The sequence below is a fragment of the Micropterus salmoides genome, unplaced genomic scaffold, assembly GCF_014851395.1.
Source record: "Micropterus salmoides isolate LMB-PRFRI ecotype aquatic unplaced genomic scaffold, ASM1485139v1 Ms_hic_scaffold_4, whole genome shotgun sequence".
NCBI lineage: Eukaryota > Metazoa > Chordata > Actinopteri > Centrarchiformes > Centrarchidae > Micropterus > Micropterus salmoides.
This window is the reverse complement of record NW_024043372.1, coordinates 15,907,063-15,932,546: the sequence shown is the minus strand read 5'-3', so window position 1 is coordinate 15,932,546 and position 25,484 is coordinate 15,907,063. Positions and strand designations below refer to the sequence as shown.

General features: G+C 41.0%; 1 protein-coding gene across 3 annotated transcripts; it reads left to right on the top strand.

Moving 5' to 3' along the window:
* Nucleotides 1-2,245: 2,245 nt before the first annotated feature.
* LOC119886544 (rho GTPase-activating protein 40) lies at nt 2,246-24,204 on the top strand. 3 transcript variants are annotated; one of them, XM_038697360.1, is made up of 15 exons: nt 2,246-2,518; nt 7,942-8,162; nt 10,561-10,781; nt 11,571-11,649; nt 12,002-12,150; nt 13,333-13,498; nt 13,853-13,944; nt 14,363-14,440; nt 15,500-15,659; nt 16,704-16,786; nt 18,434-18,640; nt 19,064-19,207; nt 19,640-19,791; nt 20,198-20,253; nt 20,909-24,204. In XM_038697360.1, the coding sequence occupies exons 1-15, from the start codon at nt 2,448-2,450 to the stop codon at nt 21,013-21,015; spliced, it is 1,986 nt and encodes a 661-aa protein (XP_038553288.1). In that variant the 5' UTR covers nt 2,246-2,447; the 3' UTR covers nt 21,016-24,204. The 3 variants fall into 3 exon arrangements, with proteins under 3 accessions (XP_038553288.1, XP_038553286.1, XP_038553285.1); XM_038697358.1 differs by lacking the exon at nt 2,246-2,518 and adding an exon at nt 3,622-4,671 and having other exon boundaries at nt 10,564-10,781; XM_038697357.1 differs by lacking the exon at nt 2,246-2,518 and adding an exon at nt 3,640-4,671.
* The last annotated feature ends 1,280 nt before the right edge of the window (nt 24,205-25,484 follow it).

Sequence of the window (25,484 nt, the reverse complement as noted above, 5' to 3'; positions counted from 1 at the left end):
ATATTTACACGTGTAGAGACAATTGTATTATTTGAAAGGGGGGGAGTGTCAGTGACAGACCCGGGCCTTGTTAATGAGGCTAGCTGCAGAAGGGTAGAAGTTGTTTTTGTGGTGAGAGGTTTTGGTCCTGATTGACCGCAGTCTCTTGTCAGAGGGGAGAGTCTCAAACAGTTTGTGTCCGGGGTGGGAGGGGTCAGCTACAACCTTTCCTACTCACTTTAGAGTCCTGGAGGCGTACAGGTCCTGAAGTGGTGAGCCAATCACCTTCTCTGCAGAGTGAATGATATGCTGCAGCCTGCCCTTGACCCTGGCAGTGGCAGCAGCGCACCAGATGGTGATGGACAAGGTGAGGATGGACTCAATGATGGCGGTGTAGAAGTGCACCATCTTCTTTGAAGAAGTTCAGAGGAAGAAGAAGAAGAAGAGTGAGGAATAAGTTGGCGAGGAAGGCAAAATCCTACGAGGGATCTCTGTGGTTTCCCTAATCTGTGTTGATCTGGTTAGAGACAAATTGAGTGGAAGACTTGGCTGCGGGCAAACTGCCAGAGAGCTGAGACACCAGCAGCATAGAGCATAGACTGTGGGTTTGATTTCAGCCACACCTAATGGATATGTTAATTAACAGTGACTGACTGCACATTTTAGCGGGAACATCTATTAAAAATCTAATTAAGTGTGCATGTTTGTTTTTGACTAATGTAAATTGTTGTAAAGGAGGCTTGATTGTTGTAAAGGAGGCTTCACTGGGCCAGTACAGTATTAAATATAATACAAAGTGGACCGGGGCACACCAAAAGGGTTTCTGAACTGAAAATAATAATACTGAAATGTTTGTAGCTACTTGAGGTCCTTCTTAGCCAACCTTTAATAAGCCACCATCACCCAGAAGAAATACACTTTTATGCTATTCACAAATATCTTTGACATGAAATAATTTAAAACATTTCCCTCAGTGGGTATAGAGGGCATTGTGTAAGGTTAGCAATGTTCTTAATGCCCCAGTGGGTTTAAAAAGTTTTCGCTGTGAACAAAGTCTCAAAGGTCACATTTTGAGCTTTATACCACTGAGTCGCTCACATATGTTCCTAGAAACATGGTATAGATTTCTTATAATCTTAAACTTACCCAACACTGCTGTGGTACAAAGTCCAATCCTTACTGTTGAGCTCTCAAAGCTCTCTCCTACTAAGACAAATTTAGTAATTCAAAATACGATGCCGTAAGAAACCCAACATCTGTCTTAGCTCAGTTTAGCAACAAGTAACCTTTTTGTACACCAACCCAGAAATACAGCAAGGACAGTCAGAGCCGCAGAATTTGACTAAGAGGGATACAGGAGTTTGGTGTAAAAGTGCCCTTTTCAAATGGAAAATCAGAAGACTATTTCCTCACACATTTGCTGTATACTGTATGTCAAGCAATGCCTGAAAAAAAAAAGACAAGACAATGACAAAGAAAAATTTCTTTGTATAGCACATTTCATGCACAGAGGCAGTTTAATTTGTTTTAATTAAGGTATATAAAGACATTTATTGAGAAATAAAGAATAAAAAACAAATATATTATAAAGATGAATAGTTGAAATTCTCTAAAGTCCCAAGTGCAATTAAATTTTAAAACAATTGTTGTAGTCACAGTTGCAACCTCTGACATATATGGCAATTGTAAGTCACTTTGGATAAAAGCGTCAGCTAAATGAATGTAATGTAATGTAATCTTATAGCTATGCTCCAATCTATGCACAACATGATGACTAAACACTAAGTTTGACCAAGTTTGCAGCTTTGTCCCAACTGACCTGTGTCATGTGGCGGGTTCAGATTATAAAAGCAAGTCAGATTTTGGTCTTAAACCCTGTCAAACCAGGTTATGTCCAAAAACTCCCCTGATGCAAAAAGCCACTGTTTCTGTGTGAGACCTTGCTGATTTTCACTGATATTAAACCCTGCTGTAAATAAGTGACAGTAAATTGGATTATGGCCTTAAGTGACTGGTAAAAAACCATAAAGACAAAAGAGCAGAGGTCAAGTTAAAGACAACATCTCAAATTCCATTGTTTGAGTAAATCAGTAAATGAATACGTGAGCATGTTGCCACTAATAGAAAGGATGTTTTAAACTTTTTTTTGTCCCACTGGTTGATTCAGCTCCCAGCTCCAACCCCGTCCACCCAACCAGCCATTCAGACAATCTCTTCCCTCAGTCTGTGTCTCAGCCCTGGTCAGGTATTCAACCACTCAGCTCCTGTCCCTCCTTGCCCCCCTCCAAAATGCAGACCTCTCCTTTCCTGCACCAGGATGCGATGTAGTGACGTGCTGAGCAGCACAGTGAGACCGTCCTTGTTCGAATGTGTTTGTGTGTTGAGATTTACAAGGAAACAGCTTGCCAGGGGCAGGCAGCTGCTGTTTCCTACAGCTTGCAGCAGTCTGGGGGGACAACAACAGCAGGATGCCGTGGGGGAGAGGTGGCTCGTCGACCCTGCTGCTCTCGGGCAGAGCCATCACGCGGGCCAAGGCCAGGTAGGATCAGGCCTCTACTGCCGCTGTGGACTCAGGGGTTGTTGGGACTTGGAAGCTTATGTGTGTCTTTGTAGACTGTGATTCAAACTCAATGATCTCTGTGGTTGGGATTGTCTTTATATCATAGGACAGATCCTACATGCTGTGACGGGTTGACACGAAACACTTTCTCAAGGCTGTTTGAGCGAACTGTTGCATTTTCTCTAAGCTAAGGAGCTTGCAATGGAATTCAGCCACAAGGATTAAAGACTATGTTGCTTTCAACACGAGTCGCTTTTTCAATTGGATTACTGTATTCCTTGACCAGAGTTTTTGGTTGGGGTTACTTTGTGTTATTTCCCACAGTGCTGAGTATAAATGTAAGACAGCAGTGTGACATTTTGTCCATTCCCCCTCTCAGAGTGGATGGTTTCCTGTTGATTCTCTAAGTTCATTTAAGGCCAATTCAACAAGAAACAGGCCCTGACATTTTCAGACTCTGTTTTAAATGGTCTATTTACAAAAGGAGCATGTGTTTGTGGCTGAGCTTTGTAACTCACTTGGAAGGTGAGGAGTATTATTAGCAGGTTTAAAAATAAGACAATGCCTGCCACTCTTCTCCTCCATTGGTTTCCTCATTCCTCTATAACCTGTCCCCTGAGGGTACTCCATGGCAAAGTTGCTGGCATACTTAGTTAGATTTAATAATTACAATATGAGTTGTTGTGAATGTGGCACAAGAGTTTGAGACTTTATTTTCAGATACATTTTTAGAGCTGAGTTAAATGACAAACTATAGAGGTTAACTATAAGTAACTGATTAGGCTCTTCCTTGTAAGCTCCAGCGGGTTTCAGTTGAATTTTCATGGAAGCGCATTCCCAGAATTGTTCATCAAGACAAAACAAAGTCATGCTTTAGCAGAGTTTTGACAAACGTGCATCAGTGTTTAGGTGAAATGTTTGAAAATGGCAGGCTTGACTAAAATGACCCAAATGTCAAAAACCACTGGAATGATCTTTTCACTTTTCACCTCAACTTGCATCCTCAGCTGATGGCCGTGTGATCAGCATGACAAGAGAGAATGAAAAAGTGATGAATAGACAGTGATTTGGTGCATGGGTTGTTGGGGGGTTACAGTGCTGCTCACAGGCAATCTTGACAGACCTGTTGCACTTGAGGAACTTGACACTTTCTCTTGCTGTTGGGTTTTCTCACTCTGCCTCGCGCTCACACACGTAAATCACATCCACCAGACCTCTGGTATGAGGTTGAACTAGGATGGTAATCATGACAACATGAATTGTGTGATAAGAAGCTGTACCATACCAGGTAAATTAGCTGTACTTGGGATTACCTGTGTGCAATGCAAACTCAACCACAGAGTTTGAGAAAGGAGAAGTCTTCATCCTTTGATCCATTTGATTAACTTAATTCTCAACTCATACAGTGGCAAAGCAAAGACCTGATAACACGCCTAGTCTTCATCAAAGAATCCTTGATTAATTAGCTCAAGTAGAGATGTGTAGCTTTCACTGAAAGGCCATTGAAGTGCCTGAGGTGTTCCTGTGAGTCGACAATAAGGTTAGTCAACTCTCACTCGTGTGGCGTCGTTTACATGCATTAGACCTTTACTTTACTAGAACAAGTACTGTCATCATTATGTTACAGCCAAAGGGGTTTTAACTAGTTTTGTTGAACATTCTTGTTTGAACCAGAGATGAAATTGATGCAAGCAGGGAGTGTCACCTCAGAGTGACGTGGGAGGGGACAGGTGTGAATGGTGTGAATGATGTGTTCATGTGCGGGGAGTTGTCACTCCCTCCTGCATTCCAGCTCAACTCAGCTCACAAACAAGCCAAACAGCCTCTGTTAAGTCTGCCAACATCACTTCCTGTCACCACACAGAGAAGCTGGAGCAGCAGAGAGACTTACATCGTACTCACATGGTGTCCAACTACCAGGACTGGATAAAGCTAGGTTTTGTGCTGGACTGTAATTCCTGGAGCTTAAGCATTGCAGATATGGGAGGCAGAGAGGAGGTAGTGGTGAGCAGGCTCAGGTCCACCACCGTGCAGTTTCCAAGCACTAAGTTGAGCCGTTTCAGGCTCTATCTTACCCAAAGCCCAGCGAGGAGAAAGCGTGTGAAGCCATCCTCCCACGAGAAAAAAGCCAGGTACGTGTGATGAGAAGGAGTTGGAGTTGGAGCTGGATCAGCAGGATCAGAGTGATGTGTGTGCTTGAAGTGAAGTCGTGTAGATGGCACTTTCTGGGAAAGACAAAAAATATTCTGACAGTGGTGGAATAAGTTTTTAAATCATTTACTTTTCGTATTTCATCTACTGATCACATGTTTTGTTTGTCTGAAAAGTAACTAGTAACTATAGTTGTCAAATAAATGTAGTGGAGTACAAAGTACAACACTGTGAGTGGAATATTTGATGAAGTAGCATAAATGAAGATACTCAAACAAAATAGCACAATTACCTCAAATTGTACCTAAGCGCAATACTTGAGTAAATGTAAATAGTTACATTCCATCACTGCTGACAGTCATCATAACATAAATATGCAAATAAATACCTTTGCAGGTACGTGTAGTTTCTGCTGTAGGGTATAACATTTTTTAGATGGTGACCCTGATTTGGCATTTTTCACAGCTTTTAAACATATGATAATTGTTTGGTAGTTTGCAGACAAACCCTCATTTATGGGATAGAAACATGTTTATTTTGTGAACTCGGGTCATTTTATTGTCTCAGAAAATTCTCAGATATTTTCACATCATTTAAATCTAATCTGAGTTCTTGTAATGTTCACTGAAGTTGATGTGGCTGCTGAGCAGCAGGATGCAGAGTGCATTGCTGTGAGCCAGCTGTCTGCAGACCTCTGATCTCTCAGGCTTGATGTATTTTATCCTTAAATGTAGCAGGTTGTGAGCACATGTTATGGCTTTGGACAGCTGTGTGTGAGTGATATATTGAGCCAGATGTTGCATAAAAAGAACAGCCTTTATTATGAATGTATTGCTTTTTAGCATCAGTACCGCATTTTCCTCTCCATATTGTATTTAAACCTAATATCCGTGGAACTAATAGAAATCACTAATCTCTCTGTCTTTAATTAATTTAATTGTCTCAATTGAGTGGAGACATTAATATTTTTTACACAAATCATTTACACAAATGATGTTGCTACAATCTTAATGTGACAAAAAAAAAATTCAAAGTATTCAAAGTGGATCAATCTAAATCTGAAACATTTGCATCAAATTGAACAACAACTGTGATGATGGATTAATTGTTTAAGTCATTTTTCAAGCATACATGCCAAACAGTGGCTGTTTTTCAGCCTTTAAGGAGTGAGAATTTGTTGCTCTTCTCTGTTTTATATAATTGTAAATAGAATATCTGGGTTTAAATCTTCTGGTATACTGGAATGTGAAGACAGAACATTAGGCTCTGGTGCAATTGGCATTTTTCCACTGATTTCTCATATTTACAAAGGAAATGATTGATTAATCTGGCCCTGCGATGGACTGGCGATCCTTTCAGGGTGTAAATGTAAATGCTCCGTACTTGTATAGCGCCTTTCTAGTCTTTTCGACCACTCAAAGCGCTTTTACACTACATCTGCATTCACCAGTCATACACATTCATACACTGAGCCTAAGTGCTCAAACGGAAACTAGCATTCGCACTCATTCATACACTGGCGGAACAGCCAGGGATTGACCTTCCGATTAACGGCCAACCCGCTCTACCTCCTGAGCCACAGCCGCCCCAAAGCCAAGCCGCCTCAAGGCTGTTGACTCAAGGCCTTTCGCCCAAAGTCAGCTGGGATTGGCTCCAGCCCCCCCGCAACACTGTACGCAGGATAAGCGGTTGACGAAGGATGGATGGATGATGCCTCAATCACTGCTGATGCCTTCAGTAATGACAGTATCATTGTGGATACCAATGAGGTACATTGAATCTGTGCAACATTTTTTATAATGCATTCGATGTCTGGATTAGTTAGGTAATTACATGGTCTTAATATGTTGAGGGAAGATGTCTGTATGGAAAAATCTAAAAGAAAACAAAGCTGAAATGTCTTTCCAGTCAAATGAAAGATCCGACTAAAATTGCACATTTGTTACGTCACAGATCATCAGATTATGTAGTACTAGATATTAATATCCGTTACATACTTGAGGCATACTGCCTAGACTCTGCTGGTTGGTCAAGTAGGAGATGGCATCTTCTTGGTTATCAATAACATAACACAATGTATGTTGGAATGTAAACATTCTGGTTTAGAGAACAATTAAAACAACAGTATGGCCCATTTTACTTAACATTGTTTGATAGTTTTGATTAATGTAAAGGCTTTAATGCAGTGTAAGCGTAGTGATAGTAAGGTTTTTGCTTCTTGCTTTATATTTCAGCATTTGTCTGCGTATGGTGGTCTAATGTTACTCAATGAGAAGTTAATTTTTTTTTTTTCTGTTTCTTTAAACAAAAGGGACTTTCGCTTTATTAATTAACTGCTGTAATCACAGCCCCACTCCCACCACTCGACCCTGCTCTAAGACACCATGAAACTGGTTTAACAAACCAAAGCATTGATCTGGAACAAACCGGATGTGATCTGTCTTCGTCTGTCTTTTAGTTGGCATGGGTATTTATGAGGAACTTAGTGATAAGCTCATGGCATCTCAGTATGACAGATATTTTTGGCTCTGATATGTCGGCCATCTATCATCTCATTGTTCTGTCATGTTGACACAATAAGGCACCTGGCATTCCTCAGAAATGAAGTAGTGCGTTTGGTATGTCTCATGAGACTTTCTGACTGGAGGAATGTGACTGAACTGCACACTGATGGAGTGAGTCGGCAGACGACTTCCTGTGTCCCTGATCACCGGTTCACACTTTAGTGCTGGGGGCTGCGAGTGTGTCCACAGCTGAGTGTGTCCCATTGTTGTCAGGGAACAATATCCTCTGTTGTTATACACAGAAAAGGCTGGCTGTGAAGAATCTGAGATAATTTAGGATTTATTTTTCATGTTTCATGTTATTTCTGCCATTTTTAGTGGGTTATATGTTTGGATCTGTTTCAGTAGATGAAGGGGCGTTACCCCTAGGAAAACAGATCTCCCATTCTTACAGTGACATCTAGTGGATCTACACGGTACCATGCCTCCAGGCCACATTTTGCAAGAACAATAGAGACCCCCCTTTGTGTCCTCTCTCTTGCCATCTCTCTCCTCACTCCAGCCCTCCCTCCATCCCACTCCCTTTGTCTCTCCTTTTCTCTGGGCTCTCCCGGCTGATTCCTCCTCCCCACACCGCCTCAGTCTTTACCGTTCCTCCTACGTTTGTATGCGTCTTTGTGTTCCTGCTTGTTCGTTTGCATGCATGCATGTGTGCGATTTCTTTACGTGTGTGTATGTGTGTACCAGAAATCCCAGCCCCACCGAGATGAGCGTGGAGCCCTGGGCCAGCCCGCAGGACCAGGCAGCCGCTGAAGACGCACACAGCACGCACACGCCGTCCCCCCAGGATCAGGAGCAGCACCCCGACAAACTCTGCCTGGACTCGTTCTGGAGTGAGGTGGAGACCATCCGACAGGGGAGTGGCTACGCAGACGAATGCACCAGGAGAGACTCCAGACACTCAGAAGGTAAATACTGCAAATCCTGCGCTGACAGATTAAGAATGGGCAGAGAGCTTAGATGGAAGTCACCATGGGTTTATGTGATATAATTACAAACCATCAGTGTTAAACACAGCCATCCACCCAGGATCACACACCGGTGTCCTCCATGAAATGATGCGTTTGCCATGGCAACATATCAGGTTTCTCTCATGCAGCAAAGTAGCGCTCATCACTATGACAACACCATCAAACACTCTGCGGCAGGGAGTGTTTTATGTGCACAAGCCAAATAGCCATTCATCAACGCTGTCTTGATAGGAATGTGCTTTAATTGTGTCCACTCAAACTGATCATATTAATTCTACCCTGTAATAGATCCTTTTGATGTTTTAAATGAATTGTTCTCTAATGAGTAAACCCTCTGAAGTCTGGATTTTGGTGCGTCTGTGGCCTCATTATTATTTTGAGAGGTGAAACAATTTTGTTACTTTTTAAATTTAAACAACTTACCAACTACTGTCCTTAGTGTCCAAGAGCCAGTCCTTCATAAAATCAGACTTAACCTGGTTATGAGCAGAAGGTTTACAAAGGGGAGATTTACACATCCGTAAATTAAAACACTTTCCACCTCCTAAACTGGTTCTTACATAGAGATTAGTTGTTACTTAACATTTACACATATTAACTGCCGGGTCTAATTGTTGCGTAGCTAACTAACAAATCTAACATTAGAGTTTAGCGTGAACAGTTACAGAGATATTCAGATATTCTGGTTTTCAAAGAACTTGAAGATAACAATATATTAAGAATAAACCCAAGAGAAGGACATACAGCAAACCTTGCCGCCAAGGACATGTCCCTGTGTCACAACCTGAGGGACAACGAGTGACTCAGCCAACTGTTGCACTCAAAGGAACTTTATACACAGACTTGGTAAGGGATTTATGAATAGCTGCTACAACTCAGTCGAGTCAGATATTTAACAATTTATAGATTATATAATAATAATAATAATAATAATAATAATCTTTATTTGTAGAGCACTTTTCAAAAACAAGTTACAAAGTGCTTTAACAAGTGTAAAGACAATAATACCCAAGAGACAATAATACAAAAACAATACAAGATAAAAGCATGAAAACATTGAAAAGACTAAAATACACGTTTAAGATAAATATAAAATTAGTAAAATACAATAAAATAAAAGGGATAAATAAAGTCAAATAAGATCGGGAAAGGCTCTCCTATAAAAGTATGTTTTAAGAAGGGACTTAAAAGAGTTCACTGACTCAGCTGACCTGATTTCCTCGGGCAGGCTGTTCCAGAGCCTCGGGGCCCTGACAGCAAACGCTCTGTCCCCTTTAGTTTTCAGTCGAGACTCTGGAACAGACAACAGACCTCTGCCCGAGGATCTCAAGGCATGTGCTGGTGTGTATGGGACTAAAAGTTCAGAAATATAACAAGGCAAGAGGCCATGAAGAGCTTTAAAAGTAATCAATAGAATTTTAAAGTCAATTCTAAAACATACTGGGAGCCAGTGTAATGAAGCTAAAATAGGAGTAATGTGGTCATATTTCTTTGTTTTGGTTAAAAGCCTGGCAGCTGAGTTCTGGACAGTCTGGAGTCGATCAATAGATTTTTGGGTTAAACAGGTGAAAAGGCTGTTGCAATAATCCAGGCGTGATGAGATGAAGGCATGTAAAATGGTCTTGGTGTCCTTAAAAGTTAACATAGATCGAATTTTTGCTATATTTCTAAGTTGATAAAAACATGATTGAACAAGCTTTGTGGTGTGCTGCTCGAAATTTAAATTACTATCAAACCAAACACCAAGGTTCTTTGCCACAGGCTTAATGTGATTTACTAGGGAACCAGCAGATGGCAGTACTGCCATCAAATACTGCCATCTGCTGGGACCCAATGACCAGGATTTCTGTTTTGTCTGAGTTCAGATGGAGGAAATTATTTGACATCCATTTTTTAACTTCACAAAGGCAGTTGTTAAGTGAACTCAGCACTCCAGGGTCTGTGGATCTGACGGGCAAGTATATTTGTGTGTCAACAGCATAAATATGAAAAGAAATGCCATGTTTATGGATAATATGTCCAAGGGGAAGCAGATACAAGGAAAACAAAATGGGTCCTAAGACCGACCCCTGAGGCACACCATATTTAACTGGACAGAACGAAGAGACATAGTTGTTTACAGACACGCAAAACTTCCTATTTGACAGGTAGGATGAAAACCATTCTAGGGCAGTACCAGAGATCCCCACCCAGTGCCTCAGTCTGTCTAACATGATGTTGTATATCACATCAAAATGATACTTTGGTATTGTAACATTCTGCATTTTTATTTGCATTATATCTGCATCTTGTTGCTGTTGTGCCTGTGTGTTTCATGTTTGGATCTTTGTTTCAGAAGGCGAACAGGAGGAGCAGTGGTTGGCTGATGCTGGTTTGTCGAACCTCATCAGTGAGGACTGTGAGGATGTAGACAAAGCGGTGCTTCTGTCCACACTAACCCGGACCCAGGCCGAGGCTGTCCAGCGCCGACTGGATTCTTACACACTCTCCCTTCGCAAGAGGAACAAATCGGCACCACGTGACGTCCGCGACGTCTTCAAGTCCCCCATCACTCAGGTCAGGACTCTTTGAACTTTTAAAAAATCCCTGAATCCTTGCTGGTCTAAGGGAAACTGTTCTGTAACTCACCACAACCTCTGACATCCCGATGGAGGAGGAAAAGCAAATGGTATACAAAAAGAAATGAGAGCCAGATGTTGTATGAAAATATTGAAAAAAATTGAAATAGGACATTTGAAAGTGACTTTTTATGTCTTTTGCTTACATTGACCCAAATGAAAATGCAATAGCACTTCATGCTGTAAATTGTTGGGTCTAAATGTAAATGCAGTTCATAATGAAGATTAACATGCATACATATACGCGTTACATATTTTATATGTAACATGTAGATTTCACGTACAGACTCAGCTTTCCTTGATACGTGCAAATCCATCGGATGCCTATATTTCCAGTCTCAGGATTACTGTTGTACAAGTTTACAGCAAGCAGAGCCTGCTGTAAAATATAAAATACCCATTTCCCTGGTGACTGTCAGGACCCAGTGAGGGACTCTCTATTGTTCCAGTATATTGTGCCATCTTGTTTCATGCAGAGGGGCTAACTTGTGACAAGAAAGGCAAATCACATGTAAAGGCCATGCTTTGTCCCCGCTGTCTGTCTGAGCAGCCCTGAGAGGGGAATAGAGACTGTTCCTCTGATCCTTATCAGTCCTTTCTCAAAGGAAACACTCTATTCCTATTCCCAGAGGTGCCGAAAATATTACATATTTTTAACTTGAGTCGTTCTTTACAGAAAGGGCTCAATATGGGTTTGTGAAGTGTCAATAAATGCTCTATCTCACAGACCCTTCTACCTGATTCCCGGCATAGTGAAGACCTTGCCCAACACAGCATGGCATCAGTTGCCAGAACACCACTATCAGGTAAGAGCTACATACAATAGTATCATTACAGTGAGCCAAAATTAAAACTAGCAAGTAACGAAAGGGAATAAGGGCTTCTTAATGTTTTAACAGTGAAAGCATGCAGCATGTTGGCTCTATCAACTTAAAAGCAGATAAAGAATACTTCTGCAGAATGTTTTTTTCCATTCCTCTGTTTTGAGAGATGTGAGTTACATAAGAGATAATGAGAGCGTGTGGCAACACTTCCCCATATTTGTTGTGCACTCATGTTGCGTGCATTCACATTTTGCTTTTTTTTGTGACATCTCTACAGTTGACTTCCTTAAGTGAATTAATAGATTGGAGTTTACGGTGTGTGTTTCCTGCTCAGCTGCGACGCCGGAGCATCAGCGAGGTGCCCCTAAAGAGGAAATCTTCATCACAGATGTCGCTTACTGCGAACAGGCCGTCATCTTCCTCAAACAGGCCACACTGCTGCAGAACAACAGCCAACGCAGAAAAGAGGACGGCACCCTGCCCGTAAGCACCAAAACACTTTGCCCTCTCCTACTCTTTTCCCAGCGTGACTGTAGGTCCCACTGTCGATGGGAAAACTGTGCTAGTATTTAAATGTTTTAAATGGGGAGTTTTGGAAACGTTCCAGAGAATTTGCAAATGGGGCATAAAAAGGAAATACGGACACGTGTTTAACTGTTTGTGTTCCCTACATTAATTTCTTTTGGTGGGCGTGAAAGTACATCTGAAATCTATTTACAGAAAAGAGGATTTAGAAAAGAGCATACAAAAGTACATACATGATGAATAATAAGCCCTATTAAGAGTTTGGCTTGTGTACCAGGATGGGATTACATCTTTGGTGATCACGGTTTTCAATCTCTGTTAGTGAAAGTCATGACAAAGTTAAGAGTAAAATTAGGTACAGGGTGAGAACTCAATACGAAACTTAAATATATATATTTTTTGTGTTAGAACAAATCTTTCTGTGCTCTGTGATCACGACCACAAACATGTCTAGCTGGACGTCCTGCAGTTACCAGTGCCTTTTGTTCTGCAGTACACGGCACGCTGTATCCAAAGCTCCTTCTTTCTCTTTATCACATTTACGTATCACATTTTATAGTAGTTTGTGGGTTTTCTTTCTTAATTTGAAGGGTTTGTTGTAACTTATTGAAAAATAAAAGTTATTCCGACTGATCAGGATAAATAAATCACAGTGGACCAAAATATTTAGAGTTTTGGGTCAGGTCATGTAAACCTGTTAATAACCGCGCTCACACACAAATGTTATTGTTAGCCAATTCTAATCAGCCTTGCTGTTGGTTAGATAACAGGGTTAAGCAGAATGAATGATGGCAGTTAGCTCAAAACAAATAAGGAGAGTTGTTGTGTCACAGAGTCTAGCAGATGTATTTTTCTGTTTCAGGCTAAATAAGGAGAAGGGAGGAATTAGTGGTTTTAAAATACCGATGCCACATTTTCTTAAAGATAGTACAGTTTTAATCAATTAATATTTTAAATTAATTATACAAACGGATGCATTATGTCAGTGATTTGACACTGTCGCCATTTTCTTTTCCATTCCTCTCCTCCCTGTTCTTTATCCCATTCTCTCTATTTACCTCTTCACCATCCACTTCCCAACTCTCAACTCCAATCCCCCCCTCTACTCACATGTCTTTCTCTTCACTCTCACCTTCTCAGCGGGTGATCTGCCCCAAGTGCCGCCTCGGAGTGACTCGTATTCAGGATCTCTCCCACACTGACATGAAGAAGGTGCGCCAGTTGGCTCTCATCGACATGACGGCGCTGTGTGACCTCTTAGAGCTGGAGGTCAAAAGGCACAAAACCAGCAAGAGGAAAGTCCCAGGTATGGTGGCGCCCGCACACGACAGGAGCATAGGGCGTGCACTTTGCAAAGACACACACAAGAAAATAGGCATTCTGTAGACAGCTTTTTTAAAGACAATAACATTTTAATTATGTGCAGTGTTTGTTCAAAGCAAAGGAAAGCAAATTACTCAAACCAGTTGTCTGCACCACTAGTTCCCCATGCACACCTTTTTGCAGAGATTTCCTCATTCTGGAAGATTAACAGATCTAACATCCATGGATGTAGGCATACACACACACGCAACACAGGAAAATGTCTTCCTTATGCAACTTTAGCTAAATGTTAATGTAAGATGGAGAGCAATCGCATGACACTTTGGTTCTTTCACAGAGAGCCCGCTCTTCGGTGTGCCGCTGGCCACGCTGCTGGAGAACGATCAGAAACTGAAGCCCAACACCTCGACTCCTCTCTTCCTGCAAGCGGTGTGTGTTATATGACCTTAATATAATTTTTCACAACTTAAAAACATGAGGTTGTTACTTTAGCCAATAATCTAAGCAGCTTCTGAAGTCATTGGAGCTTTTCAATGTGCCTGTAATATAACAGATCTGCTGTTCTCCCCTGGTCTACCATAAGATGACAGTTTGCATAATTGTAACCATATTTTGTATCTCAGCATGTGTTCAGCACATTTTTTGTCTTTGTTGAACCTCAAACTGTGTCTTCAGATAGATCACATAAATTCATTTCTGTGTCCTTCGAATGTGAAATGCTTTGACCACACCCTGTGTGTAGCAGCAGTTACTGAGAATAACCAGCAGAGGTGAGCAAGAGATTCTTATCTACTGATGCCTGACTCTCTGCTAATGTCTCTCTCTGTCTCTCTCCCTGTCTCTGCAGTTGTTGTCATTTTTAGAGAAGAAGGGAGTCGATTCAGAGGGGATCCTGCGGGTTCCAGGATCTCAGTCAAGAATCAAGGTGCAATATTTAGGTTCACAACTATTTCTGTCACACAAAGCTGGCACTGCACCAAATCATTTTTCTGCCTTTTTTAAAAATCTTGTGTTTAAAGTAATGCAAAAAAAGTTTCATGACCTAAAGGCAAACTAAATATTGACACTGTTAAATGTCAAAAGTGCTTGAACGGCAGTGAGGAAAATCAAACCACTTCACTGAGTTTAATTGTAGTTGACATTTAGAAAAATAAGGGCCAATGAGACAAAATCAATAATGTTTTTCCAGCTGCTGTTGCCAGATACACCTTATGATTCTGTATTTAATTCAGCACATGCGAAGTAGATGGGAATCAATTAAATCAAGCAGTCAGAAGAGGGCGCCATTTAACATATCCCAGCAATCAGTGTATTGTAGTCATTTCTGTCACAAGCTCATGAAGGATCTACTATCATCAGCATATTCTGCCTTGTTGTCCTGTTGGCAGAGCACAACATACTTTCCTCCTGATTGTAGATTCACAAATATGGGCATGAAATCACCAGTCTATACGCTAAGCTCAAAATACTGCTTAAACCATTGTAGTATTTTTATAAGACATAGGAAACCTATGGCCTTTGTTAGCACCAGGCTGTAAAATAAGAATAAGTAACACACGGTAATAGTGCTTATATACGCTTATATATACCTAAGGCACAAATAGACACCTATAACATTGCTCCAAGGTGGGCTCTCTTTATCAGAAAAGAGCCCTCATGCCTGGGCTTGCAACATCGACAGCCATGAAGTTAATTTAGGACGAATAAGTTTTAAATCGCTGCTCCAGAGCGGCATCTGCTCTGTGAGTGACACACAACTCTCCATTTTAAGACTTTATCATTCAAAAAAAATGTGACATTTATCAACAAACTTCATATATGAAATAGAGTGACATGTAAAGTCATGAAAGCCATTATTCATCAGTCATGACAGATCTGCAAGACCAGACACATAAATAGAAAAAAACAGAAAAGTGTTAAATTAACTCACTGATGGTAAATTCACTGAAAGTGTTCATCTGTGGTCATTGTTTCCTACCTTCAGCTGCTGCAGCAGAACTTTGAGGCCAACTTCTACTCAGGGCGTGTCAGCTGGGATGAGGTCAGTCCAAACGACGCTGCCGCGCTGCTCAAGAAGTTCATCCGGGAGCTGCCCGCCCCTCTTCTCACCGCTGAGTACCTCAACACCTTCAGCGCTGTCAGAGGTCAGTGTACACGCTCAGATTTAGCAGTTTCAGATGTGACAGTTTCACAACAACGCAGCTGCTCCAGTTCCCAGTAACATTTTCAGTCTTGTTAGACTGAAAACACTTTATACACAGGCTGTTATCCAGATATTTTTTATGAAAGACCTTTTGCTTTCAAGACAGTGTTAAATCATCCCTCACCAATTACACTGCTTGCCAGATATGTGTGTTTTCACATCTGGCAAGTTGCACATATACTGCATAAAGCAGACATACACAACAAGTCCTCTTCTCCTCCTCTACACAACTCTGCTACTCACTTTTCCAGACAGCTCAGCAGGGTTCACATCATAATTGCGTGAGTCTCTTTATCACGATGACTGCGCTGCATGCTGCTTGTCTTTTATACTCCGGCTAAGAAATACACATTAAGATGAACAAGTTATCCTTTGAAGAGGCGTCCCTGCGCTGCCACGAAATAAAAGAGTAAAAGATCTGCTGGTTTCACATTAGTTTCACCTTAATACACTACTGGATTGATATTAATAAAATCTGATTGATGACTCACTGATGTGTAGTTTGTGAGAAGAGTCAGTGCAAGGTGATAAATGACGTGTGACCACAGAGACATAAGCTAACAAAGCTAATGGCTACCTGTCACAATGTCATTAATCTTCAGGTATCCCATTATTCATAGCCAAACGCAGAGGAAATGAAGAGACTTAGACTTTAGAATTTATTGTCCCAGAGAGAGATTTGTTTTCACAGCCAGTTCAACATAGAAACACACAGATATAAAGACAGCAACCTACAGATGAAGACAATACCCCATAAATATATTCTTTTATCCCAGCACACAACATAGTCAGTGAGGCGATTTGTTCATTGCTGTAATGGCAGAGGGGACAAAACTCCTGCTGAAGCAAGCTCTACTTCATTTTAAGGTCCCGGATCTCCGTCCAGATGGCAGTAATGTGAAGTGTTGTGAGTGCTAGGCAAGTGTGTGTGTGTTTGTGTGTGTGTGTGTTAAACATGTCCTACCTTTGCTCTCTCCTGCTTCAGACATCACCGAGCTGAAGCAGAAACTCCACATGTTGAACCTGCTCATCCTGCTGCTGCCTGAGCCCAACAGGAACACACTGAAGGTACACACACACATACACAAAGACTTCAACGATGCACTTCATGAAATAGAGACAATACTAGTTAGTTATAACTCAGTATGATAGTTTTCATTTAAAGTAATCAGATTTTTAATCTGACTTGCAAAATATCATCATCATAATAATAATAATAATGATGACAATGCATTTTATTTGTCACACAAGGACACTTTACAAAACCAGGTAATACAGGAAAATATAAAAGAGGCCAAAAAGAAAAGGGGGAAAAAACATTGAATATACAGAGTACGAACACAGTGATAACATATATATTGCCAAGCAGAAGGAAAGGCTAATCTAAATATGTGATATTTGCTAAAAAGAACCAGCAGACCCTGAACGTTCCATCATGTAAACAAGAATCCAGTTTCCTCTGTCAGGATAAAATAAACCCAGTTAAAACAGCTTGATTTCTGCCGAAGAAATCTGCTCGGGCCACGTAAATACTTCTGAACGGCAATCCTTCCAGGTTCTTATATCCATGTCCGGTGGTGGAATGTAACAAAATACATGAACTTCAGTACAAAATTTATGGTGCTTGTACTTTACTCTTGCACTTTATACTTCTGCTTCACTTTATTTCAGAGGATAATATTGTACTTTTTTAATCCATTACATTTATTTGCCAGCAATAGTTACTTTACAAATTAAGATTTTATACACAAAACAATGATGACTTGTTGTAGATTTAACTACCCAGCAACTAAATGAGCTCCACCTTGACTAACTACAACAGCAAATTGCTCCTTGCACATTAAAGCATGAGTAATAATAACATAATAATATAATTTATGATAGCATAACACTCACAGGGGCCACTTTGCTATGTTTGAGTACTTTTACTTTTGATATTTTAATTAAGTTTTGTTTAGTACTTAATATGTATCTTAACTTAACCTTTTTAATTAGTATTTTTACGACGTGGTATTGCTACTTTTACTTAAGTAAAGGAACTGAATACTTCATCCACCACTGTAGAAAATCATAGGTTGAAAATTAACTACCAAAATGAAAGAGTCAAGTGTAAAACAATATTTCATATTCAAGTGAAAAAACACTGCAAAACTTTTACAGAATCCATAAATTACACCAAAAGTGTTAAATTGGCATTTAAGTTATATTCAGCATTTTTCACCACACCCTACATGCTCTTCTTATGGTTGTCAGAAATTCATCCCAATTTACACTCTCATGAAACTTGACACACCGAAGCGCTGTTTCATAATGCATTACTATATTGTTCTGCTCTTAATCCATTTTAAACACTCTGTTCGGTTATATAATGGCTTGCATTAACCATGACTCACTTTCACCGTCACAAGTGTGCAGTCAGCTCCGCTTATACCATCCAGGAGCATAAAACCCACCTGAACTAATTACTTTGACTCCAGTGGAGGCAGCTGAAACTTACTGAGCATTAACATACTTCTCAGTAGAGGTTTTGCAGATGATTCAGTCACTGTGATAATTCACTTGACTCCATTTTGTGCTTCAGTTCAAAAGAGCCCTCTCAACATTTACACACTGTACAGTTGAAAGTGATCGAGTGTCTTTCATCCAGTTTAATAATACATTTTAAAAAACGATCCGACATATCCGTATGCATGTCTCCATCCATGTGTTCTTCAGGTCCTCCTTGAGTTCCTCAGTAAGGTGGTTTGCAGGGAGAAGAGGAACAGGATGAACCTGTGGGCTGTAGCGACCATCATGGCTCCCAACCTCTTCCTCCATAAGGCCGTCCCCAGCAGGCTGACTGAGGGGGCAGAGAAAGGACATGCGGAGAAGGCAGCAGATGTTATGAGGCTCCTCATCCGCTACCAGGACCTGCTCTGGACGGTAGGCTCACCCTCATATTCAACCTCAAGATGGAAAGGATCGTTGGTGTTACTGAAGAAACATTAAATGGGAATAGTGTAACTATTTAGAGGCTGTGTTACGTTTTCTACATGTGCCCATAACCAAATTTAGTCTTTAACAGTTTTCTTAGCAATAAAGAGTAGTTAAGCAACATCTATCACAAAAACTTTTGAAAAAAAACTTGAATTTCACATCCCTGTTGTCATCTAGCAAATTGAAAAGTAAATATCTTCAAAAACTATAATTAAATTGAAGTTGAGGGTTCATTAAATAAATAGCAGTCCCCTGATTTGATTTTTCTGGCTGTAAGATCCAGAAAAAACAAGCAAGTCGACCTTATGATAGGAATTGTAAACATATATAACCATTACAAATGTTGCGTCATGCTCCTTTTCTCTTCAGATACCTAATTTCCTCATGAGCCAGGTGCGTAAGCTGAATGAGAACAGCAACCGGCGTTACCAGTTTTATGATCGCCGCATCAAGAACCTGCTGAGAAAGATCCACACAGACAGCCGCGAAAAACCCAATAAAAACACCTCAGAGGTGAGTCGGTTTAGCATACCTGTGGAGCCTCATTTATAAAACCGACCTGGAAAAGATGTCTAAGCAAAGCCTAGACTTGACGAATGTGTCTTCCCTGCTGGTCATGTAGGGGTATTGCAGTTTGTGGTGAACTTTGGCATTAGCTTTATGAACAATGTGATATGAATTATCAACACTACTATGTGTTTGGCTTTGTTTGTCAACTCACTATTAAGTCCACTGAATAATATGTGTTGCAGAAATTATCTTAAGACTTAGTTCAAGTGTAAATCTATGAACATTTTTATAAATGAGGCCAGACTGTTGCTTCATTCATATGCCGCCACTCAAACACGTGAAAACATAATCGTTTGATCGTTTGATCGTTTACTATCCAAAGTTGTTATAGTGATATGTATTCTTTAAGTCTTTGTTGTTTTTTTTGCCCTGTAGCTGTGCCGTACCGTGAAGATCCAGGTCGGGGATCTGGTGAGCAGCACCATGGAGTTCCAGCTCAGCATCAACTCCCGAGCCTCAGACCTGCTCGCCCAGTTTCACCGCCAGTTTGTCCGCAGCCCCGAAAATGGAAAGGGCAAACTGCAAAGGTACGATACCAGATACAGTTTAAATGACTACATGCTTTCCTCAGCCTTTTATCCAGAATGTTTTAAACATACAAACCGCCATCTGGCATTGTAAGTAGATTATAAATGCTGACGTGTTTGAATCTGGCTTCCAAACTGTATTTGTATGTATCTGTTGGTTCTCACAAAGCACGAAAAGTAAATAGATCCTGAGAATTATTAAACCACAACGATGACTTGTATTGACATCAGGGATGATGATGATGATGATGATGATGATATCAACCTTAAGTATTAGCCTTTTTTTCTAGCAATTGTGTCACTTTTGTCACCTCATCGAATTTTCCTTTAAGAATGACATATCATGTTTATCTACCTTCACGGGGGAAAAAAGGATGACACTTAAGTTTTATATGTCTCTCAACAGAAAGGGCTCGGCGGCATATCCAGACTGCGCCCTGTACGAAGTGGGAGGGAATATTGGTAAGTGAAAGAAGCTGCGCTGTTTTACTCTGGTCAAAGCAGCGCAGACATTTGCATGTCTTTCTGCTCATTGAGCTGATGAGGGTAGCACGGTCTTGTGCAAGCGCCAAAGAGACACGAGCAGTACATCTGCAGTTATCAGAGCAGACAAATGCTTTAACACATGCCTGTGCTCTCGCAGCAGAGCTGACAGTAAAAAACCTTTGTAATGTAAAACTTCTGCATCTGCACGTTAGTACCTGAGATTATTCATTTATCATCACTTTGATACCAACACAAGCCCTGAATTGAAACTACAGCTGAAAAAAGTTGGATGATCAATTTTTTCCAAAATAAAACAATGCTTATAGCTGAATCTTTTCTGCTCTTTGTAACTGAATATCTTTGACTGTTGGTCAAACAAAATAAATCATTTAAAGATGTCATTTTAAATTTGGAAACTGGGACATTTAAAAAAATGTTCTTACATTCAATAGGTCAAACAAATAATTGATTAGTTGAGACAATATTCAGCAGATTAATCGATAATGAAAATTATCACTAGTTGCAGCTGTAATTGATATGTAAAATCAACCTAAACTTTTTTATCTTGCTCAGCTACAGAAAAAAAATCCCTCAACTAGGACTTTAAGTATTTTTTGTGTGTTTTCTGCAGGTGAGCGCTGCGTGGATCCCGACACGCACCTTCAGGATTTATACAACACTAACCATGGAGGAGAGTGGGTCATCAAGCTGAAACCCAATGCGAGCAGAGGGCTATGAAGGACGGATGGATGGACAGATTGGGCAACAGCTCCCTGAAGAAGGACAAAGGCAGAGCCGAAAAAACATTCACGCAGCCCTCTCTTCGTGTCCTTTTCATCCTTGGAGCAACAAGCGAGAAGGAGACAGATGGAGAAAGCAGAAACAGATAGTTGGAGAATCTGCCAGGAGCAGGGCCGGAAAACTGTCTACAATCAGATGAACACACATCGCCCACTTTCTCTTTCCCTCTATCTTTCTCTCTTCCTTCACACTATCTTTCCTCTCCTGCGTTACGCTGCAAGCAAAACGTTGCTGACGTGACTCATTACTTCCGACAGAGAACCTGCTGCATAGAAAAGAGAGGAGAGGGAGAGCGAATGGGCAGTTTGGTTCGCCAAACATGAGCGAGCAGATGGGGATGTAGAGCACCTCTGGCTATAGAGAGTTCAAGTCCCACCCCCTTCTCAGGCCAGCCAAGACCATGTGGTTTCCTATTCTGGGTTTCATTCATCAGTCTTTTGCAAAAAGCTAAAACAAGATTCAGGAGATTTCCGCCCATACACTCGGCTAAATATGTGTCTAATCCTGGACTGGAAAATTAACAAATTATTCAGTATCCTTGTCAAATTCTACTAAGCATCGTTCAGTGCATTTACAGGCATTTAAGTAACCTGGTTACTCAGAGGTTTACACAGGTAATTGGGGAACGTGTTGCAGTGGAGTATCCTGGTGGTAGAAACAGATGTTTAGACTTCTAGAGGATCAGCCAGCTTTGAAGCCAGTTTCAGTCAGACACATTTTAAATATCACAATGACCTCTCCTTTTCATCCAGCTGTTACTTTCCCTGTCCACAGTCTTTTGTCTGGCACTTGCGTACGTGCAAGTGGTACTTAGTGGTACTTGTGCTCTACGGCTGTTGCTTGGAGGTAGCCACCTGCATGGTAGCCTCTGCCATCAGTGTGTGAATTGGGAGAATATGACATGTAGTGTAAAGCTCTTTAAGTGGTCGGAAGACTGGAAAGGCTATATACGAGTACAGTCCATTTAAAAGAAAGTCCAATAGAAATCCGGTTACAGGTATACATGGCACCGAAATGTGCGTTGTCCAAGAAATCTTCTTGGGAAATCAGGTCTCTCTAATCCCCCTACTCCAGTTACAGTACACACACCAGGTTTGCATGTAAACCCAATGATGGACTCCATTTAGGTTAGTATATGGACATAAAACTGTGGTCTGCTTTTTACAAAATACTGATGATTAAAACCCAGCAACGAGAGAAAATATATTGAAACCCGAAAGCTAATGGAACAGAAGCTAACCTGGGAACGGAGTAAAACTTAAGCTCTAACGGATCGATCAGTTAATCAGCTGACTGATCCTTCTCATTTGCTTTTTGTCTCCTGCCTCACATGGTCTCTCCATGGACAGTTTTCCAGCTCAGACATTTTGACCGCAAAATAAACAAAGACTTGTCTGTACCGGCTCCTTTCTTCAGCTATGCCAATCGAAGAGGGAAAGACCAAGATGAACTGATAGCCCCTTATCTGTGAAACCCTATGATCTCGTGGGCCTTATAAAAAAATCCATGGACTTCCAAGGACCCCTGACCTGTACAGAACGGTGCTCAAAGATACCTTTTTTTTATATACCAGGGGATTTGATGTCACAACCTCAAGGACACCTCTAAAGGGAATTGTTAAGGACACAGTGAAGCTGGTCTTCAGTTCTCATTTTTAAACACATGAATGGAGCCGAAAGTGCTGAAGTGACTCATGGGGCATTCTGGGATTATTATAATCATTATTTATATGAATGTAATACCATTGTGGCTTCTGTATTTGATGAGTATTGTGTAGGCTAGAGAGACTTTAGGATAATGTGTAGTTGCTGCACTCAGTGTAACGGTATGTTGTGTTAAGTCACCCATACTCGCCGTGGGAATTTGTAGTGTTCTTGTACATATTTCATCACACTATGTTGTTTTTTGACGGATCACTTAACATCTGTTTCTCCTAAACAGTACAGGAGGATAAATTCCACTTGTAAATATTGCTCATTTATACCCTCTGCTGTGAAGAGGCACCGAAATCACAGCAGTAGGACTGTTGTGATCGTGTTGCCACTCAGACTGTTCCAAACACATGCAAGCAGCAAATGAATGTGTTTAACATTTTTGTGCCCGCCGTCAGATGTGACGAGATCATTTACTCCTCGCAATCGCAGCCATGTTGGTGCTCCGCGGCCATTTTGTGGGAAGTGTCTCGCACACACCACTCAATAGACGGAGTAATGACAGGCGGCCCGGCACCAGCATCCATCAACACCCTCTGCTCCATCTCTGTCACCTCCCAATAATGGACCATAATGGCAGTGCGGCGCATGCATCAGAAACACGCCGAGGAATCACATTTCTTTGATAAAGGAGAAGGTAATAAATGGCTGTTATAAATTCTGCTTCCCTGGACCCAACGACAGCAGCAGTGTGTGTGTGTGTGTGTGTGTGCATGCATGTGTGTGATGAGCTTCATTACACAAGTCCAATTGGCCTGTCCCAGGGTCCCAGGCACAGTTCAGTGCCTCGACACAAAGCGAGCTGATGAAACTGCCTTCTGCTGACAGTCAGGAGAAGTAGGTCACCTCTGAAGCAGCATCCCAGAGGGCAAGCGGTGAGGGTCCAAACACCCCAAGGAGCGGAGCACATGGACACGTATTGTCTAAACACACATGACACACACGGGTACGCTTGAACAACATCATGTGGAGTCACCAAAACAGGGGGCACAAGTTCACACACTAAATCAGTTTTCTATCGACTTTGTTTGTGTTTGTACATATGTGAATGTGTTTGTGTGAGAAAAGGAAAAAGCTTCTTTTTGGGTAGATATCTCTGAAACAGTGTTATCTATACAATTATCCAGGGAGTATTTTAACATTAAATGAATGACAGTTACCTGAACATTTGTTTCCTGCCATGATCAAAGTGTGGTTGTGGACCTCTTATTGTCTTCATCAATGTCCAGCTTTTATTGTGAAGATTTTAGACGTCACTTTGTCAGCAGACGTCAGAATGTATATTTATGCCCTTTACACAAGTCATTGTTTTTAATACTTCTGTGAAAATACCATAGTCTTTGCTGTAGAAAGAAAAGCACTTTTGAAAAGTGTTTTTTTTTTTTTTTTGTCAATAAATGTGAATCTAACATTTTGGGATAAACATGATATTTTTTCAATATGAGCAATGGGCGTGGTAGGAAGATGGTATCAACCAAAACATCATTCATCATTCTTGTGAATCTACAACTGCATCACAGAAAGAGGCAAACATAAACACATATTATGTGAAAACAGAGAAAATCTGTAGTGAAGTATTGGTTCATTCTGCTGCTGTAATCAATAGAGAAATTAACCTTGTAATGTGTGCGGGCGAAGAGGCCAGAGCTGCTCACTCCCTTGATTAATCATCGCCTCCGCTCCTAGAAAAAAACCATTCGCAACTAACTGCCTCATCAACTTTGATTATTCAAGGTCTTGGCGAGTCCAAATGGCCGCTTGAAATACAGAAGGAAAGAAGAAACATCACGTGCGATACAGCAATGTCTGGTTTTTCTTTCACAAAAAAGTTCAGAAGCTGTAGATTTTGTATTTTTAGAACATGTGGGTAATTACTGACAGCTGTGAATGAAGCATTTCAATCCAAAATTATATATTAATTATTTAAATGATAGATAAAATGAATTCCGGCATGATGGATTTAGAATCTTTTTAAGGGACGTAATCATCTACAATTTTGAAACATTACCGATTATTTTCCAAAATGAAAATGAAGTATTTTGAAAGAAAATCAACAACTAGTTTCTCATATTCTCCCTCAATAAAAGCACATATTTCTGTTTTAGTCAATTTCACCAGACCTCCCAAGATTTTCTGTCAGCACAGAAAGCATGAATCACACCTTATTTCAAGTAAATCCTGGATGTTTGTTTTTTTTTCCAGCCTCATTCACTCATTTCAGACAACAACAAAAAAAAACTAAGCAAACCAAACTGCATCCCCTCAGACCGTGCGGCAGCAGCCGGCCTGCCAGACGCAGGCCCCTTTGGCCTACTGCAGATCTAAATTACTGTAATCAGAGGATGAAAAGCAATCAGCACCCTTGTATGAGCTGCTGGCAGAACGCCTGACCCCCGGCTCTCTCCACCAATCAGACCGCTGCATCCCATTCGCTACTAATCACGACGTGCACTCAGAGCCCACCGCTTCCCTCACATTTGGTGGAGGAAGTGCTCTTCTCCTTTTGTCTTTTTGTTGCCGGGCTGACCGGAGTCGACTGGCTTGATGAGGGATGACGGTGCAAGATGGAGCTTTTCTTTCTGTGCTTATATGGTGGCAGCCATGGTTTCCCTATCCTGGCACCAGCTGAGGAGACAGTTTGCACAAAAGTAAAGTTTCACATTCAAATTTAGACTCTAATCTCTTCTGCTAATG

What these genes read in the sequence shown, in the direction of transcription:
- LOC119886544 (XM_038697357.1), top strand. Translation starts at nt 4,442, where the DNA reads ATGGTGTCCAACTACCAGGACTGGATAAAGCTAGGTTTTGTGCTGGAC. An exon ending in CAGCAAGAGGAAAGTCCCAG is followed by an intron (nt 13,499 to 13,852) that starts GTATGGTGGCGC and finishes GTTCTTTCACAG; the next exon opens with AGAGCCCGCTCTTCGGTGTG. An exon ending in ACCAGGACCTGCTCTGGACG is followed by an intron (nt 18,641 to 19,063) that starts GTAGGCTCACCC and finishes TTTTCTCTTCAG; the next exon opens with ATACCTAATTTCCTCATGAG.